The sequence below is a fragment of the Miniopterus natalensis genome, chromosome 5 (assembly GCF_054644295.1).
Source record: "Miniopterus natalensis isolate mMinNat1 chromosome 5, mMinNat1.hap1, whole genome shotgun sequence".
Taxonomy (NCBI): Eukaryota; Metazoa; Chordata; class Mammalia; order Chiroptera; family Miniopteridae; genus Miniopterus; species Miniopterus natalensis.
The window spans coordinates 40,742,769-40,764,578 of NC_142085.1; the positions used below are offsets into that span (position 1 = coordinate 40,742,769).

Sequence of the window (21,810 nt, forward strand, 5' to 3'; positions counted from 1 at the left end):
GTTTCAGTTCCTTAAATCTATATAAAATTTCAGTATAGTCTGATGTGAGGATCTAATATCCCACTTCATACTTTTCCAAATATCACACTTCTGGTATAACTACACTTTGACCTCATTAATGTCTCCTGTCTTTTGACACCTGCTTTTATATTTTTCCTCCAAGTTACCTGTTTATTCTCATTGAATTTCCTTTTTTATTCAGTTAGATTTTGTACATTATGACAACCATTCTTAACTCCCTTGTGTTTTTCTCTTTCCATCACACCCTTTCTGAAAACTTCCAAATCTAAATCAATCCATCTGCCTTCTCTTTTCCTCAAGCCCTACAGCAGAATAATGCTTGAAAAAGGCGCTTAACCAGGTGTGTTAGACCTATTAAAACCTCATGGTCTCTCCAGGGTTAGCTAGGTCCTCACAACTCAACATGACTTCCTCAAGTACCTTCTACTGGCTACGGTCAGAGTCTCCATGAGACCCACTTCATACTTCCCCTTCCCCTCATCCCCACCCCTTTACACTCTCATCAGATCAGCATACCTTTACTCACTCTGAAGAGAAAATAGAGACTTTCACTTCTAGCTATCCACCTATAAACTTCCTTTCTTATTCGCAATCCTGGCCAATTTTTAGTCTTCTTCATAGTCTTCTTTGTTTCTGCTTAACAACAACAACAAACAATTTTTTTCACACTACTGGACAGTGAAGGCCTAGGGACCCTGCTTCGCTGTCACCCTTAGACTCATTTTCAAGGTCCACTTTGCCTCGGCTTCTACTGAATGTCTGATCTTTTAGGTACTGAGGACAAGAAACAGTAATGAAAACTAGGATACAGAAGAATTCAATTACTTCTAAACGTATAATACTTTACTCAGATCATTAACATTGCCCCAAAGTTTACATAAAATTTACCCATTGGAGCTCATGATCCCATATCCAAAATCTAGGGAATCACTACATTAATGTAACAACTTTCTTTAATCATATGCTCTTGTTGCTAGAAACTGACTAAAGTTTATTGTAATTCCTTTATTCTTATTTTCTGATAAACAACATTCTTGGATAACAAGAGCTTCTCAGTTGAAGCTTTGTTTACAGGTTCCATTCAAATTGCTAATAAAGTAAATCCCACAGCCTTAACTCTGGGCCTTGATCCAGAAGTCTTTCCTTTTGCTGATCTTTACTTCTGAAGTCTGTATTCTTGCAGACTAGCTTCTCTAAACCTAAAACTAGTGATCAAACTATTCAACCAATTAGTTTCATGTCCTTTGCTAATATTGAAGAAAACTGGCAGCCATATGCATATACTCAGAATTATAGAACTAGGTCATTATTAATACCTAAAAGAAAAAAAATGCTGTTTATAGGAACTGTCTCTAGGCAATTTTTTTAAAATCCTTTTCAGAGAAAGAAAATTCATCATCAATAGAAAAATATAAGCCTCATGGGTGATATACTACCAAATACAGTTCAAGCAAATTCCTTTGATACGAGGCTTCTTTTCCTAGAAAACTGACCCCTCTCAATCCTGCACCATAAACCCAATGATACTCACTTTCCCTCAGATTTAGATCATTCCTGCACAAATTCAAATTTATTCTATCATTAGAAGTCTGTCACTGGTTTCCTTTAAGTCTAGCATAACTGAGTAGTATGCTTTCAAAAAGCATAAACTGTTTTATCAAATCAATAAGACTGGGAAAATTAAAGGGTAAACAGCATTACCTTGATTCATAACAGTTCTCAGGCTACTTCTTGTAGGAAGCTGTACCTGAATTCCCGTCTGTCAGAGTTAGAGGCCCCTTGTATGTTTCCATAGCAATATGTACTGTTCTATCTTAATGTTGACCACATAGTACTATAATTGCTTGCTTACTGTTTGTCTCCTCCACTAGACCACATGCTGCATAAGGCAAACGATTATATCTACTTTGTTCATTATTTTATTACAATGACTTTGCACAATGCTTGGCAAGTAGTACTTGAGGCAGATTAAAGATGGCTACAAATTTTTTTGACACTCCTTCAATAGACAGTGGGGTCTATGTCCACATCTTGATTCTGGATGACCTCTGTAGCTGTTTTGAGTAGAATATAGAAGTAACAATGTGCTAACTTCCAACCAATCCTTAAGAAACTAGTGTTCCACTTCCTGTCTCTTAGAACACTTGCTCTTAGAGCTCCAAGACTAATGAGTTGGTTGAGAAGACTTTCCAAGGGACACAAATGCATGAATAGTTTTGAGGGAATTAATTTCCAGATATTTACCTTCCATATCTCTCTTTCCTAAAATTGATCTAAGATCTGCTGTGGTTCTCCAAAGACAAATCCACACATGCAGATTCTCCAGCCCCTATTTTCTTTCACACTAGACCTTCTAGTTTACAAAAGAAAGCCATCAAATTACCTATCCTGAATTTTACTATATAAATCCTTTGGTATTTCTTTGAATTTAGTGAGGTTTGCCTATCCCTATCTTTCACATATTCCAATTACAAGTGAACTGTGGTACTAGAACAAGATTATCTTGGTCCTGAATCCAGTTACAATATACAGTGGATCAGTGGGAGGTGGTTTCAGTCTTGAAGGAGACACCCAAAAAGTAAGGCCAAACAACTGCACATTGAAAATGGCTTCTTTTTGTGTCAAAAGCATACATTTTCAGCTATTCTCAATAGACTATGTCTATGGGAAATAACTCTTTAAACAGGTACAAATAATAAGTGGTTAGTGTTATCTATTGTTTTCAATATAACCAAATATTTTTCAAAACTACTAAATATTTCTAGATATACTAGATAAAACCCACAAAAATTTAATAGATTTCATTCAAATAAAAGGTGTATCATTTAAATAGATATATAATTTTACCAAATTTATGAAATTTTTATTCCTATTAGGGTTAATCCTCTTATTTTATGTTATATATTTTCTACATCTTTGTCTGAATGGTAAAATTATTATCTACAAAATCAATTAGTTTTAAATAATCTGTATTTTTATCTTTCTTTCGTTAAATACATAGGACTTTTGATCATGTGTAACAAAATTGATGGATTTATTTATTTAACAGATATTTCTTATCTAATCATTTCTAAAAGCCCAATACCAGAACTTAAAACATGCATACATACATTCATACCAAAGTAATATGATGCCTTGTTTCATACTCCCTACTTCATAAAAACTTGCAGTATCAGCTACATACGGCATTGCTTTATAATAAATTAATGAATGAAATACAATTACTTTATTATTTAATTATTTATTTTCATCTTTGCCTGAGAATATGCTTTTTCATTGATTTTAGAGAGGATGGGGGAGGGAAGGGAGGCAGGGAGGGAGAAACATCAACGTGACAGAAACATCGATCAGCTACCTCCCACATGCTCCCTAACCGGGGATCGAAACGGCAACCTAGGTGTTCGGGACAACACTCCAACCGAGCCACCCAACCAGGGCTATAATTTATTTTTTAAATGGATAAATCAATTTAATTATCTGCATAATTTTAATCTTGACATTCTGACTTTTATTAATCAACCATATAATGCGTGCTCTATAAATTATTTCTCAGTGGTATTTATAATATTCAAAATACATAAACACATTTATTTAAACTGGCAGAAAGTCTTTTGACTAAAAGACTCGATAAGAAAATACTGTTTAGGCCAATTAGGGTATATGACAAGTATTTTCCATTAAGTGAATGAGCTAAATCTTCAATTTCCAGGTTGTGATAAATTGTAAACACATTTTATATTGAAAAACATGTACTGTAAAAGATGTAGTGGAATTAATGTTCAATTAAGTTTTAACTTTCCCAACTATTTCTGAGTATATCAGGTTAAACAAAATGCCTTTAAGTGAAAGAGATTAGTGGCCATTGGGGAAGATTTGGTAAAGACATTTTGGGATAATTCTCAGAAACTGAGAAAGTTATGACTAAAGACTGGGTAACAAAACCTTTCGCAATTCAAAAGGTTTGCAATTCAAGTAGTTTCTAATTCTTTGCTTTCTACATTTTTGAAGAAGGATGTAATTGAGCTGTCATTTGATGGATTATTTAAAATAAATTTTCATGATATATTTCTGTGATTTTCCCATTTCATTGTTTTACATTAAATGGTTAAAAAAATTAAGCACATATAAATGTCACTTTATATACATAGTTTTGTTGCACAGTAGATGATACTTGATCAATAAAGAGATTCAACCATTAAAATGTATTATATTAGAATAAAATCATAAACAGGAGTGGAATTAAGAAGATAAAGGAACATTACCGTACTTCTATTAGAGAAGTATTTGTTTTTGTATATTTTAAATGGATGATAGAATATAGGTTGTATTCCTTTGAATACATTTAAGTGAAAGACAGCAGGTTTTTTTTGATATGTTAATATTTTAAATATCCTGGAAACTATATTCCTTGCAACTATTCAAACTTATGATAAAAGTTTTTAGATGACAAGTGAAAAAAGGCAAGGGGTACATAGTTTTTCAAAATTTTCTTAAGGGGTTTGCAAACAAAATAGTATGATGGTCACTGATCTACAGTAATAAACATAAATTTGAGGTTTCACTGATGCTGACAGATGTACCATCTTAGTTCACTAAATGATGCAAAAGTTCAACACTAAATTAATTTGTTCCTGGATGTGACTGACCACAAAATTAAGCAAAATTCTTAAATCAGTTGAATGCCATACTAAGAATACATGTACTTCAATAAAGGATTCGCAATTATTTTAGAGTCCAAAAAATACAGTTTTCACTATATTTAACATGAAACATATGAACTTTGAAAGTTATTTTTTACTACTTCTAAACAGTTCTTATTAAAAATTGTGACTTCCATACACTGTGAATAGCTACAGAATTCTACCAATGGCGTAGTTATACACTGGTCCATTCATGACATGAAGAAACAGAAAAAAATTTCTATCAAGAATGTCTCTTCAGAATGGGAAAAGAAGATCTTTTGGCACTGATGAAATAACAATTACTTTTTTGTAATTGTTGTTAATCATTCCCTGGAGGAGAGAGAGACAGACATCAATATGAGAGAGACACATCAATCGGTTGCCTCCCACAGGGGCCCCCATTCCAGGCAGGGGATGGAACCTGCAACCCAGGAAATCAAACCCGAGACTCTTCAGTGTGGGGTGGGGGGGTGGGGGTGAATTACAATTACTTTTAAGCATGCAATTGCAGACAAGAATATAGTGACTAGAAATATTTAAATGGATCCTAATATTTGGCAGCATATTGGCAATCAAAATAATTTAATCTTTTAACCTCCTAAATATATAACTAACAAATTAGTTTAACAGAAAGAGGCAATAGGTTGGTGAAGAATTATTTGAAAGAAAATGTATGAAGTCTTTGGGATCTCACCCATTAGCCTCTCTCAAGATCTTGCTAAATTAAATATGTAACAGGTTCATAACTGGGAAAACAAAGGGATTGGTGCTTAGAAAGCATTAAAAAAAACAAAAACACAGAAATGGTTTTAGTTTCTGTTCTTGTTTGTTCTCCTTTTAAACTAAAATAAAACTGAATCAGTAAATTGATAAGTTTTCACTAAATTAACAAAGGGTTGAGGTAGTGACGAATACAAGCTACAGATTCAGTAAAACCATGTAATAATTCAAATCACAGAAAAATGACAGGAAGCACAAAAACCCAGAAGACAAGCTTTACTCTGCTTTTTCTAGGCTGCAGGAAGCCACCCCACTTTGGAGAAGATAGATACTTTTCTTAGAAGACATGGGCTTTCCACTTAGCCTGGGAAGTACTTAAGGGCTAAAAACTATCTAAAACCTGGGTTTGCAAGACTCACCCATTTAAAGATAATTAACATAAGGGGGGGACAGAAAAATAAGATGGTCTAAAAAAACTACTGCAACTGAACATAAAATACAGAAAAAGCCCAAGAGTGCAAATGAAGTCAGCTCTCAAGTCTAATAATGGAAGTATATGTACCACTGCATCTGGAGAAGAAAAGTAAAAGGCATTGCATTTCTTCAGTTCTGACAGAAATTTATGAAATAGATCTTTATATAAAGGACACTGACCAATATATTGGACAGTTTCCAATACAAATTTTAATAAAAGATATAAACAGCCTTCTCTATTTGATACTTCTTTCTCACATGAACCCTGGTAAAAACAATATAATGGTAAGTTGCAAATCAGGTCGAATTAATCAAAAATAAACTCCACTGAAAATAGTTTGCTATATTGTTAAAGTATCAAACTGGGAGGTATATTCTCCACTCGGACACTTATATTTGTCTGTTGATTGGGGGGGGGGGTATGAGTGCAGGGAAGGCTTTATATAAATTAAACGTGGCAGTTAGCAGATACTTGAACAACAGAAATATTTCATATAAAAACTTCTTAAACTGACTCAACTAGCTTAATACATAAATTAAGACTCCCAGCAACTTATTCATCTGTTTTCCAACCACAAAGAGTTCTTCCCACCACAGTCACTGGTGGTTTTCTCTGGGTAAGGAGTAAAGAACACTGTCCTCTGGGATTGTTTTGTCTTTTTTGTGTGTGTGTTTTTTAGCATGTATCCCATTCCAAATAACAAAAAATAAGAAAGCTACACACACACACTGTTATTGCTGATGTTAGTTGAGTTACATGCTTTAATATACACAGTGTTCAAATCACTTTGTTATTTATATCACCAACAAAACGCATTTCATTAGTACAACTTTTCACATTATTTAGTGACCTTTGTGCTCTATTTTGTTTCATGAGAAGTAATGATGAGTAACAAAGGAAAAAGAAACTACATTGCCATGTCCAAGACTTTAATGTTAGGAAGATGATAAAGTAGAAGCTAAATCTGGTACTGAAATCTTTGCAAAAACAAATATGCAACATCAGTATCTCATTTATCTTACTGGAAAAATTAGTGAGATCATCTTCTTATGTGGAAAAAAGAACTCCAGAATATCAAATAGATTTTTTCTGAGTGAGGGCTTCCTTGAAAAACTTTACATAGTTTTAAATTGTAGTTTAAATTATTTATATAGTTAAATTAAACTTTACATAGTTTAAATACAAAAATATTTTTATTTCCTTGGAAATACCAAATATAATATATTGGTCATAAGGAAGAATAACATTTAAACTTCCTTTGTGTTCTATAAACACTTTTATAAAAACATGTTTTCAGTAATTTTTACATAAGTCTTGATCTGCTAGTATCTTAGAAAGATGTTCATTAATAATATTTGAAATACATTATCTGTATTTGTAGTTTTTTTTTAAAACTTATAATTCTAAAAAATACGCTTTATAACCTCATAACAAAGTAGGTTCCAATTGTAACTACTATAGTCATAGTGTTAAATAAAGTTTAAGTACTTAGGAAAAGAAATTTCTGTTTCATAAGAATTTGATATTTGAGTACTGTAGGTACATCTGAATTTCAGTTAAATCAGTTTTTAATTTCTGCTATACACCTATCAAGATATAAGTTGAAGAAAGATTATCTTATTTAAATATAATAACAATACACATTTTACAGAAGAGGAAACTAAAGATCAGGGTCTTTATATTATCCACCCAAGATCACACAATAAGAAGCAATGAAGAGATTTAAACCAAGCCAGCAATGTTTACTAGTTTATTCATGCTCTATTGCCCATTTATCCACTCAACAAACACTGGTAGTTCTATTAGGTTCTGGGGTAGAGGTAAAAGGTACAGAGTTGCCACCCTCAAGAAAAGAAGTCAAGACAATCAGATAAAAAAGTCAGTCACTACACATCACTGTACTACAGACTGTAAAAGCACCCAAGGGTTGGGGGGACACTCAACTTGGGATGAGATGCCAAGTGTGAAGTGTAAGAAAGAGATACCAATGAAGGCAGAGAAGTAGGCAAAGGGGACAGATTACAAAATCCTTGAAAGCCAATGCTAAGGAGTTGGATTTCATAATGGGGAAGAGGGGGTGAGTCGTTCAATGACTTTAATCAAGGAAGTGACATAATTAGGCATCCCTTTTTGAAAATCCATTCTCTTTTGAAACGAGAAAGGCTTAATCTAAGAATGGCAATGAGATTAAGCGAACAAGAGATATGACAGACAGGAGGTAAAATTGACAAGGCTCATAAAGGGAAAGGACAAGGGGAAAACTCTGAATATATCCGAGATGGCTAGTTTAGGTGACTCAGTCAATGCAGTTGCACTTTACAATGTTAAGAAACCTAGGGGATTGAAATGGTAGGCTGGGACTGAGAAAACAGGACCCAGAAAGAAATGCTAGAGAACACTGACATATTAGTGGGTGGAGTGGATCTCTGCATGTGTACAGATTAAGAAGGAAATATATTGGAGAGGGAAAATGTAGTAGGCTTAGTTCATGAAAATAAAATGTTAGGCCAGTGAATTCATAAGGGACATGAAGAGGAATATATGAGATAGGGAGGATCAGGCTGCAGAATTGTTTACATACTTGCAACCACATGAATGAGATGAGCCAAGAACACAGCTGGTGTTAAACTCTGTGGAGTAGAAGGTCCAGCTGAGACTGAACTGTTCAGGCAGTTATAGAACTCCACCCTCACATTAATATTTTGATTTTAAAAATAAGTGCACAGAAATGAAGAGTATTTAGTAGCAGTGTAAAACATGTCTAGTTGGCTTTTCCTTGACGGGGAAGAAAGGGTTGGTTCAGAATGGATTTGTGCAGTGGACAGAGGAAAGGATCATTAGAGTATTGACTTGAGTTATAAAGTGAATTGTACTAAGCCTGCAAGCTTGAGAAATTCTTATACACAGCAGACCTTCCTGTCTCCTGCTGATGTTTTCAGGGTCATACACTAGGTGTTTGTATCATCCTTACCTCACCTACTTACAGTCATCACTGAAGGACTGAAGACTGTGGAATTACTCCTGTTTGTACTGGTTATTGTTATTGGTGACTGTGTTAGCTTACAGCCTTTATTTCCTTGCTCCATATCCTAAGAGGATCAAGTCCACTAAAAGTGATTAGGATTTATGAAAGGGGAGCCAATATCACAACAGTCTTCTTACTGGCCTTCACATTTCCATTCTAGCCCCTCATTTCCAATCTTTCATCCCCACAGAAGCCAAAATACATCATTCCCCTCTTATCCATGGGGAATACGTTCCAAAATCCCCAGAGGATGCCTGAAACCTCGAATAGTACTGAATCCTATATATACTATGTTTTTCCTATACATACACACCTGTGATAAAGTTTAATTTATAAATTAGGCACAGTGTGAGATTAACAACATTAATAATAAGATAGAACAGTTATAACAATACTGTAGTAAGTTATATGAATGTGATCTCTCCAGTAATTTTTATATTTTTATATTTTATATAGTCCAAACCTATACCTGAATCTGTGCAACAATCCCCTACTGGCAGTAAATGGCTTGGTATCACTCGTTTCAGGGGATCCCTTGCTGAAATCTTCCCATAAGCTCAATGTGTTCTGGTGCAAAATGTTGCCCTCAATTGGATCACGTCTTCTGTTCATGTCTCCCACCCACAAATGTAATGTTTTTTCCATATTAACTAAGCACTTACCACATAGTGTGGCTGTCACTCTTTTTCTTTTTTTTAATATATCTTTACTGATTTCAGGGAGAGGGGGAGGGGGAGGGAGAGGGAGAGAAAGATAGAAACAGAAACATCAATGATGAGAGAGTAATCACTGATTGGCTGCCAATCCTTCAGGTGTCAAGTTACATACTATCTCCTCAGAGACACATCTCTGACTGCATTATACAAGGAAATCCCCTTGTTATTCTTTATCACTATCCTCTGTTCATTTCCTTCACAATATAAGCTCTACTCATATATTTCTTTGTTCACTTAAGTATTACCTGTAAGTTCAACAATGGCAGGAAATATCTTTTATTTATCTACACTCAGATTAGTAAGGTGCCTGTCATGCAGTGGATACTCACATTTTCATTAAAGAAAGAAGGGAAAGAATAATGAACACAGAGAACACATGATAAGCATGTAGCTGTTCTGAACAACTCAGACCCAATGTGGAAAACATAATCAAAGATAAGGCTCAGCCTTAGTCTGGGAGGATCTGATGGTTCCTTTTACAGTGGTACCTCGGTTTTTTGAACGTCTCTGTTGACAAATATTTCGGTTTACGAACGCCGTAAACCTGGAAGTCAATGCTTTGGTTTTTGAACACGCTTTGGAAGTCGAACATGCCACACAGCTTCATCTGAGTGCAAGATCCTGAGGCTTAGCTGTCAGCTGTTGATCCCTCGGTTTTCAAACGTTTCAGAACTCGAATGGTCTTCTGGAATGGATTACATTCGAAAACCAAGGTACCACTGTATATGTCAACTTGGCTAGGCATGGTAACCAGGTACTTGGTTAAAATTATTCTAGATGTTCCTATGAAAATAATTTTTAGGTGAGATTAACATTTAAATCAGGAGACTCTGAGTAAAGCATACTACCCTCCATAATGTGGATGGGCCTCATCCAATCAGTTGAAGGTCTTAATAGAAAAGTAACCTCCCTCAAAGAGGGAGTTCTACCAGCAGACTACTTTTGGAGTCAAACTACAACATCAACTCTTCCCTAGGTCTCCAGTCTGTCACTGCCCAACCCACCCCCCACCCCCAGCCTCACCAGTGAAGATTTTAGACTTGCTGGCCTCCAGAATTATGTGAATCAATTCCTTAAAATAAACCTCTCTTTCCATACACAGACATGTACGACACATACTATTGGTCCCTTTCTCTAGAGAACTCTAATAAGACATATAGAATTTAGCATGAGTTCAAGTCTCAAATCTGGTACTTACTACCTGAGTGATACTCAGTTTCCTTAGAATGACTGTTTGCAATTACAAAATAAGTGGATTAAAAAATCAACAACTACCAAATGTTTATGAATGACTCCATTTCCACACACAACTGCTAACAAACAAATATGACCTGAAAATGTACATAAAAATAACTTTAGATAAGTTTTTCTGCATTTTATTCATTTTAAAACTAATATTAGCATACCAAGTAATTAAGTACAAATTAATCCAAAGTATTTTTTTCCATGGTAGAAAACACGGGAAAGAGTCCTAAGGTAACACTGAATTCATCAGACAGACGGCATTTATTTGGCAGGTTGTCAATAAAAATTAACTTCTTCCATTAGGGAAATAATATACTTACACATTTTCAGCTTTTAAAATAAATTACCTCATTTCACAGTGAAATGATGTTTTATTTCACAAGGCAGCACTATATTTGTAAAATATGCAAAATATGATACCCTCCAAGTTTTTATAAATGTCATCATTCATTCAGCCACCAAACTAAGATCAGGATTTATATTGTTAAATGAGAAATTTCTTTGCTTAGAAAGAAATGAAATGAAGAACTTTCATGATTTACTTTAAGTAGATAATTACAGCAGGTCCTCGAATAACATTTCATTCAATTTCATTTTGTTATAACATTGATGAAATGCCATAGGAATTTAATTCTTGTTTATATAAATTAGCCTATGGTAAAATGGTTTCATTATATGTCATTTTGCTTACAGTTACATAACTTATCAATGGTATTAAAGGAAGACTTCCTGTACATAATTTATCTATCAAATATTTTATAAAATTTACTACAGTAAATCTAAAACATTGTAAAGTATATAATATTGAGCTAAAATTGACAGTTTCAATTATTTTAGAGAGTTAAAATTTATCTTAAATAAAATATCCAACATTTTAAAGGTACATAAAAGAATTCTTAGACTATTAAATATATATTATTTTGTCAAGAAAACTGATGGAAACAAATCTTTAAATTTTCAGAAGCATACCTAGAAAGCATGTAGAAAATTTTGTAAAAGATAATAAAAGAAAATTCTAACCTGGCTATTTCTCCTTAGGTAGTGGGGGCTTGTGTGGAAAGGTGGAAGCATTGACTCAGAGAAAATTCTTTCTAATAATTTCTCTATTAGCTACACTGTAAGTTAAGGAAAACATATACAAATAAATAAGAGTTTAAAAGTATATACAGAAAAACAGTCTGAAAAAACTACAAAAAATAAAAATTAGATCGGAATAGTTATTACTTTAAATGAGAGCTTGTTAACATTAAACTTTTTATCCACTCAAATTAAAGATATACTGAAACCAAAACATCATAGCCAAGATACAGCTGTATTTGTGTATTTGTTTGTGAGGATGTAGTAGGAATTCTGATGAGGTATGTCATCAGATCACTTTAAATATGTTTAAAATCATTTCTTATTTAAAAACATATTCTTTTCAATAATTCTTAAAATTGTGATTAAGTTGTTACCAAAAAACCTTGCTGAATTTCAAAATCAGGGTTATTTAAAACTATGTATGAGTTAGTTGTACTTTAGGACATGTTCCAAATACCTGGAATTACTCATCTGTAGGCAGCTTTTTCAAAAATTCACAGCATTTGCTAGTTAAAAGTGACCTTAGACTTCAACTATTTTATAATCATACCCAATGCAAGAATCACATTAACCTGTATGACCAATGATTATCCACACCACGTGAATATTTCCAATGAGGAGAATAAGGAAGTCCATTCCAATGTCAGGTAGTTAAATTAACAGAAATCTTCCTTTACCTTGAAGTTAAATCTAGCCCTGTAATAACTTCAATCCATTCGTTTTACATTCTGAGGCTATACCATGCAAGCGTACTCTTTTTTCACATGAAAATCTTTCAAATAATTGAAGACTTGACTATATCCCTTTAAGTCTTTTCTTTTAGGGTAAAACATTTCTATTCCAACTCTTTCTCATATAGCAAGTTTTCAATAACAGTCACTGCTTTGGTTATTCTTCCCAGGATAAATCTCAGTTTGCCAAGGACCCTTCAAAAATATGGCATCCAAAACTAAACACAGATGTGATCTGGGTGTGTGATGCAAATAGCCATTGCCCCCTTTTTTTAAAATTCTTTGTTTTCAGTAATGAAGACCGGGATTTAGAATCCTTCTTAAAAATATGTAAAAGAACACCCAAATTAATACACTGTCATAAATACTACCTGAGATAAAACTTGGCAATTTTTCTTAATTCTCCATATGCTATGTGTAAACTAAACTTAAATCAAAACACTTGGGTGTACCGCACAGATTGTGGCAGTTATTTTTGGATCCTAAACTTGAATTTCCATTTAAGTTTTCCACACTTAAAGTTTCTAGATGAATATGGAGACTTGATGAACTGTTACTGTACACTTTAGGGTCTTTTATACTAAAGATAAGTTTCACTGCCCTGCTAAAGAAATCTGTCTATACATATGTACAGACAATCTTTAGATCTTGATGTGAAGAATTAATGTTTGAATCATGTCTACATATTTTCCATTCTCCAAATTTTTCCTAATTAAAGCAATACTTAGGAAAGAAGATTGTTTGGCATTTTACACTACTTCTGGGAACACACTGAATTTCCAGTACTTAAGACTGAGGATACTCTACCTCACTTATTTAATGAAAGTCACATATACATTTTCATAAATATCACACTTAGTCCGACCAGAAAATAGTGTTAATTTGAACTAGTTCAAAAAAATCATTTAAATCTCCATATTAAATGAAAATCAACTTTTTTCAAATAAGTATCTCTAAAAAAATCAACTGAGGCAACAGTTAAGAGACTTGAATTAATCCAGACATTCCATTTAACCTGTTTCATATTTTTGAGGGGGGAAAAATCCACCATGTGCTTTTTCTCATATTTTAAAATAGCATAGATAAAAAATATTAGGCCAATTCCAAGGGGAATGAAATAAATGAACAAAAGTATATTTTCAAGTAAATATAATCAAAATCAAAGACTTATTGCTGTAGGTAAATGGTGAAAAGTTTATAATTACATTAAAATGGTCACTTTTCTAGAAGCATTAAAAAATCAGTTACTCTCTCAGATATCAACTATTTGAATTTCTAAAGATATAGAAAATTACAATATAGTAAAAAACAAAAATTACAAACTAAACTAGAGCTATAAATGAAAATTATTCCCTGGTTTACAAAAGTCTCCTAAATATTTCTAAAGATTTTAAAGTGGCTGAATTGAAGAAAACCAAATCCAATAAAGAATAGTCTCCGTGCCTGGCTGGCGTGGCTCAGTGGTTGAGCATCCACCTATGATCCAAGAGACTGAAGTTCAATTCCAGGTCAAGGCACATGCTGGAGTTGCAGGCTTGATCCCCAGCAGAGGGTGTTGCAGAAGGCAGCCGATCAATGACTCTCTCTCATCATTGATGTTTCTACCTCCCTCTCCTTTCCTCTCTCTGAAATTAATGAGACATATTTTTAAAAAATAATAATAATAGTCTCAGTTCAGTGGGAAGAGGAGCGGGGGGGTAGTAAAAGTAAAGGGGGTCAAATACATGGTGACAAAAGAAGATTTGACTTGGATGCTGGGCACACAATATAATATACAGATGACGGATCATAGAACTATACATTTGAGACCTATAATTTTAGGTTCACCTGGACAGCTCTGGTATCCAGGAATCTCTGGAGGTTTAGAACCTCTTCACCCCTACCCAGGAACTCCAAAAGTCTGAGAGTGAGATGACCTAGGACAGCGAGAGATGTCTACTAACATATGGGCACTGGATAACTTGGCAGTTTACATCACAGTGACAACTAGACATCAGTAGACTATTTAAAGTGCCACAGCCTTACTTCAAGGGATAAATTATTTAATTTGCAGCTACTAAAACTGGCTGCAAAACCATGTTCCTTTGCCATAAACACCTTCAACTCTTTATAATCAATTACTGAGCTACGGAAGTACTTAGAGCTTAATAAAAGTAAAACTGCTATCACATCCCTATATAGAGAATCATAAAAGTAGATTATGTTTAAGATAACCAGGTAGATTTAAAGCAAGGAAATTTATAAATACAACAACAACATGAAAGTTTCCATTCTACTAACTGTTCATTTGACAGTTGTTATAACTATATCTTGGGTTAAAGGAGCATTAACTTTGGGTAGGTTTCTTTTACATTTGTTCATTTTAAGCTTCTTTTCTCACTGCTATTTCACAAACCAAACATCAAGTAAAACTTACACCATCACTCTATAAGACTACAAAATCTGCTGAATGTTTGGCTCTCTGAGAAACTATGTTTCTGTACGAGTAAACAACCTCCACTTCTAATCGTGGTCTAATTATGGTCATGATTACAACTGTTTCAATATTGGTAGGTATAAGTTCTGATACGAAACTGCATGTGGAGTAATAAAGAAAGCTTAGTACTTACAATTTAAATAACAAATACTCCAAGTCCTTTTGAGAATTCCCAAGGAAACACGTATACAAACAAACAATAAATGTAGAAAAACTATTTTAGTATTTTGTTTTGGTTCATCTTAATGTTCCCTTTTATGCATTTCCCTAAGAATTTTCTAGGAAACAAATAAAGCTAAAAATTAAAATATCTTAATGAATGATTCTCTTTGACAATTAGTCTTATTGCTAGGTTTCATCATTGTTAAAATCAAAACAGGTACCATTTATGTGGCATATATAATGTTACTTAAAATACTAAGAGCTTTGCCCTGGCTGGTTCTGCTCAGTGGTTAGCCTGTGGACCGAAGGGTTGAGGATTCAATTCTCAGTCCAGAGAGCACACCTGGGTTGCAGGTTTGATCCCTATCCTCCAAAAACTTGCAAAATATTATTCTGTGAAGTCTTACAGCAAAGAAACCTGTTTAACGTTAATTAAGTCAAGTTTTCTCCAATTAATTTGAGCACTGAACACTTTTTTCATCATAACATTTGACAAACCAACCAATGGTACTAGTTGGATTAGACTTTGTAAACGTTTTTCTTAAAAACTGTACTCAGCAAACTGCAGTATAAGCTTATCCTTCTTGCCAAAATCATATCAGTGAATTGCTGTATAAAAATGAGTAATTGAGGAGTATAATATGTGTTTAAAGGTATACTGTCTATATTTAATCAAAATTCTACTTCCTCACAGCCTGATTCCTTGGAGTTCAATTTCTTTCAGGTCTATTATTTATGAGAAGTTACCTGTTAGAACAATATGCTTAAACAGTAGAAGAAATAAAGAACATTATCAATACTTTATGGTTTTCTATGTGAGCAGATGAATACAGTAATATTAAACTACTATTCTATGAGATCGCAAACAACATATATTAATTGAGCACCAAACAAATACTAAGTCTAAATAGGATGAAAAATACAGAAATAATTTATCAAATATGATTCCTTCTCTCTAGATGCTTATAAACTATTTGGGACTAAATTAATAGTAAAATGCCAACAACAAAAACCAAGAGTATTTTAACATTAGAAATATCAAAAGTAGAAATATGATTAATTGCCAAAGGCATGATAAACTGATACACAGCTAATAAGAACTGATAAAAAAGAGAGATGATTTCTGAAAAATGCAGTGTAAAATACGGCAGGTAGGAATATTTCCAAAGAAATTATGTAAATCTGCTTTAGCTATCCTTTACATATACCTGCATTATTAATTTACACAAAACATTTCTTTAAAAAGAATTCACAGAATACAATTTAATTAACATACTAAGCTTAGCATTCCACAAAAATACAAAAAGAATTGTTTCTAGCTTCCAAAAATTACACCTCTATCAACAAATTAGCCACAATTAGATAAGCATATTCCACTATCAAATACTGGATCTGCAAAAATCAAAATATTATGGGCATATGGGAAGGAAGGAGGTAATCCAAGTAAGCTCAACATCATTCTTCAATATGATTATCCATGACAGCTTGAAAAACCCACACAAATTATCTATGCCAAAAAGAAAAGAAATTCCACACAAAAACAATAAATGGATATTCCAGCATCACACCTTAGGAAAAAATATTAGAAGTAGAGGTATTCATATCAGAATTTATTTTTGGACACCTAGCCAGATTTTAATGCCATATTCAAAATGAAAAATAAATGTCTAGTCAGAGAAAAGTATCATATAGTTAAGATACATAAAAAGGTATGAGATCAAAAGATACATACCTGTATGCAACTATATTATACTCAGTACTTGTAATATTAACCCTTCACTTACTACCTAATTAGTACTACCTAATTATACCACAAAGTAAGTATAACAACAGGTATAATCCTCCTGTTCACTTTCTGAATGTTTTAGAATCCCTGCTGTTGCAGAAAGAAAGGTTTAATAGACATTGGTCAATTTTGGCTTTAAAAAAAATAGTGTATATGCTAACTGATGCCTGAAAGATCCATCGTTATTCAAACACAATCACCATTTCCTTTCCAATTAAATACAATGTCTAAATTTATACCACATAATACATTTTCAAACACATTCCTTTTTTATAATTATGGGAGAAGCCATGAGAACTATTCTACTAAACAACTTTAAGATCATCAAAAGTTTAACAAACTATACACATTAGAAATCAACATGACAAAAACTGCCATCAAGAGATCATATAGAAATGGTTTTAGAAACTTTATTCTTTTGTGAGTAAAGCATTCTTTTACTTACATTTCAAATATTGTGGAAAACTGAAAGAATAATACAATGAATACTTCCAGCTAGATTCAACATTTCTGAGTATTTTGCTACAAAATGCTCTCCTACCTCCTACCCAACCTCCTCCTCTCTCCCTCTCCTATCATTCCATCCATCCATCCATCCATCCATCCATCGACCCATCGACTCATCCTATTTATTTCTGACAAAGCCCCCAGTAATCAAATATATTATACTTCTAAAAAAAGCTATTTACACTAAGTCATATAAAGACTATAAATTCAGTCCAAGTTTTGTCACCAAATGGGTTCAGATAGATCAGGTTGTATCCCAAATGAGATTTCTTTTAATGTTTTGGCTTTCAAACTTTTGGATTTTAAAAATGTGGACAAAGGATGGTAGGCAGTAGTATTATCCCTATGTTACAGAGGAGGAAACTGAAGCACAAAAAGATTAATTATTTGAAACTAAAACAGGTAGCAAAACCAGTAAGTGAAAAAAGGCAAACTACTCCAGAGTAGTTAAAAGCATTGCTCTAGGAAGCCTCCAATCCAAGAGGACATCCTTGTGAGTTTCTCTTTCTTTATCCAGAACCTGAACTCTTACCCTTAATTCCACCGCTACCCTCCTAATCTGAGACACCATGATCTCTCACTGGGTATACTGCAATAGCCTGCTAACCAGGCTACCTGATTCTTCTACTCACTTAACAGTAAAGCCAATGTTCTTTAAAAGAGCATACAAGAAACTATAGGTTCTGTACCCTCTTGTTTACCTTAACACCTGTTACTGAAACTACTACTCTCGCCCTCTCACTCCACTCCAGCCTCACTGGTCTCTCTGCTGCTTCTGGTCTCCAGGCACGTTCCAGGTTAGGGCCCTGGCACTACTATTCCACCTGCCTGACGCATGTTTTCCCCGTATCTTCCTGACTCCCCCTCATTCCTCCAATATCATCTTCCAATGAGGCATACATTATCACTCTATTTAAAATTGCAACTGTCCCCTCCAAAGCAATTGACACTCTGAATTCCCCTTTCCCTGCTCTACTCTCTTTCTCATTAACACTTACTACCTGCAAACATTCTAGACAATTCACGTATTTCTTTCTGTTGTTGTTAATTCTCATCCGAGGATATTTTTTCCATTGATTTTCCTGTCTGTCTTTTGTACTTAGATTTATACATACACCAATGTATCACAAGTCCTTAGAAAATCACCTAGTATGTAAGTGCTCAAAAATAGTTGTTGCTATTGAGATTTCTATGTCAACTTCAACCCATATACTTTGAGCTAAGCTCTTCTACATTTCTTATAGTTGTTAGCATTTCTCAGTGTCTCATAGAAAAGTTAGAATTTCAATAAATATACTTAAATTACATTTTTAAATAACCAAGTTTTGTATAGTTTTGCTTTTATTAAGATTTTTTATAGAATTATATTTTATAGACATGGACAGATGTTATGATGTCACTCAGAAAAGACAATAAAGTAAGTAACAGTTTACACAGTATGATCCCTTCTATAAGCAAATCAGTATGTATTTGTGTATATCATGGTTTGGGATATGATGACATTAGGTATTTTTTAAATGTTTTTCCGTCTGTATATTTGTATTTTCTCATTTTTCATTAATGAATATTATTTGTATGATTTAAAATAATATACAGTACTCATATACCCAAAAAGAATTATTCCTCACAATGCATTTACTAGCTAAATTCTGACTCTTTCCTTTCTATGAAAGAAAATATTTATTCATTGTTAAAATAGCCATTATATAATGCAATAGATATGTGCCATTAATGTAATTTAACAGACCACCTACAAATATTGATTTATATAAGGGTGATATGTCTAATTCTTTTATTTACACAAAGGGTAATGTGGCACGAGTATGATACGTACCACCACATTCATATACCCACGTAAAATTCACACAGTCAATCTAACTTTCAGATATTACCTCTGAAACACTCCTTTCAATGACAATACTTTCAACAGGCTTTTGTATTTGTAGTATAAACTTATAAACATTTCTTTTTATCTTTAAATTCAGAACTATACATAGCACAAATATATTTAACTTGAGCTTTTGCTATTGCTGATATTAAAAGAATTAATATTTATTTACTTCAATTGTTCCTTGCTTCAAAAGCATTTAAAGTAATATACTGAGTAAGGTAAAGCTATACATTTAAGAAAAGCTGTATACATCTTTGAAGGTGATTCCTATTTCACTTAAGGGAAATCAACAAGAGCTACTTTAATGCCAACTCTGAATTTAGAAAATAATAGCCTCCTATTTTCAGAAAATTTTGGAATCTTTGCTTTAATTTGCAAAATGTATACATAATAGTGGTAATTAACATCTCAAAGACAAGCTTCTTTATGAGCAATTATTTTCTTTCCAAATAGAAAACAAGATCATTTGTTTGTAAAAGGAAATCTGAATTGGTTTAGAAATACTGTACCCTTATCTTAAATCTAGAAAGAAAATACTATGTTTTTAATGTTACATATTTATATTTAATGTTCTTTCAAATGAAATTTGATTTAGATTTTCTGAACTTCAATTCCATTCAATATTTTATTGCAAACACTTTACAAAAAATAATGAAGACACAAGTTGTACTTAAAAGTTTACATACCTTGGATTCCGAAAAACTAAACTATATTGCTGGCAAGCCAGACCCACAGTGGGGGTATAAACAATAGGCATGAATTTCTCAATGTCAGACATCAGCACTCTATAAAAGAGCTTTTCATTTCTATCTTGGAGATCCATTAAGAGAAGATACCTGTGGAAATTGGAAAAAATGAGGTCTATATTCCAACAAAGTCATAAAATAGCTGCTTAGAAACCTAATTAAACATTTTCCAACAAAGTATGAAGTATTTTTTTTAGGTCACATAGAAAATATCTGATCAAAAAAAGACTATAGAAATATTCTTAAATACCTCAAAGAATGAAGAACCATAAACCCGAGCAAGTGTCATTCAAATGTTAAAATAATTGCTAAAATAGCACAGTTTTATTTAACATTTGAAGCAACTTTATCCCCACTTTAAAATGAAAGACAGATGAAAATATCACTATACATATAGCATTAACTAAGTAAGTGCAAAGACTTCATCCTTTAACTTTCAGTGCTGAAGAACCAAGGGAAATAAACAAATGAAAAACAAGTAAGGAATGTAGCACCAACCCTAAAAACTACTAAGGTAGCAAGGAAGGTCAAGGGACTTTTCTTACTTGTATCAAATGACCTTTTTCTTTCTAGAGACATTTCTGATCCAGAGTTATCTTTCAAAGCATCAACCTTATCGTGTTACCTATAACCTCCAGGGTTTACAGAATAAAACTCAAACTGCTTGGTACAACTTAAAAGAGTATCTCAAAACTGTACTTAACAATCTTACCAACCTTTTGGATTGATTTCCATTCCCTGAAATAGGTGAAAATATCCAGCATTTGGTGTTAGACATACAGGATTCTAATGCTGGGCAAATAGATGGGTGATGCCAACCCAAGAATTAACATTTAAGAAGATGGTTTTTAGACATGCTAAAACTGATCTAACAATGTGTAAATTCATCACTGCTAAATCAATGGTTAATTCTCAGACCTCATCTTATTTTACTTATTGGAACACTTGATGCAAGTGACATACCCCACAGGTCAATAAACTCTCTTTATTTGGCTTCCAGGACACCATATTCTCTTGGCTCTCCTTCTCTCTCACTGGTTTTCTGTTTCTTTGCAATTTCTTTTTTGTTTCTTGTTGCTGTTTTCTCTTCTTCTCTGAAAGCTATCTAACACTCATCTCTAATATATTAGGAAATTATGTTGGCTTTACCTTCAACATATATCCAAAATTTAAACACCTTCATTGTTACCACCCTGGATCTAAAAATCACCATCATCTCTTGCTTAGATTATTGTAATAATCTCCTAAATATTCTTCCTGCCTACATTCTATTCTCAACATTGCAGCCAGTTTTCTTGAAATGTAGATCAAATCGTGTTGATTTTCTGTTCAAAACCTTGAATGCCTTCCCTTTTCCCTCAGAATATTAGCAAAAGTCCTCTGTCCTCTATTACCTTGCTAATGTCCTCTCCCAACCTACCATTCTTCCCTTCACTCATTCTATTCTAGACAAAGGTATCCCTCCTGATCCTTGAACATACCAGCTAAAGAACACCACTGTTCCTCAGATCTCTTCATGGCTGATGGCCTCACTTCCTTTGATTATT

At 33.3% G+C, this 21,810-nt stretch overlaps 1 protein-coding gene across 1 annotated transcript in view; it reads right to left on the reverse strand.

Moving 5' to 3' along the window:
• Positions 1-21,810, reverse strand: part of ME1 (malic enzyme 1) — a 132,376-nt gene that overhangs the window by 79,745 nt on the left and 30,821 nt on the right. The window contains exon 3 of the mRNA XM_087817485.1: positions 20,204-20,353. Coding sequence (XP_087673611.1) covers positions 20,204-20,353 — 150 coding nt within the window. The remainder of the gene's footprint in view (positions 1-20,203; positions 20,354-21,810) is intronic.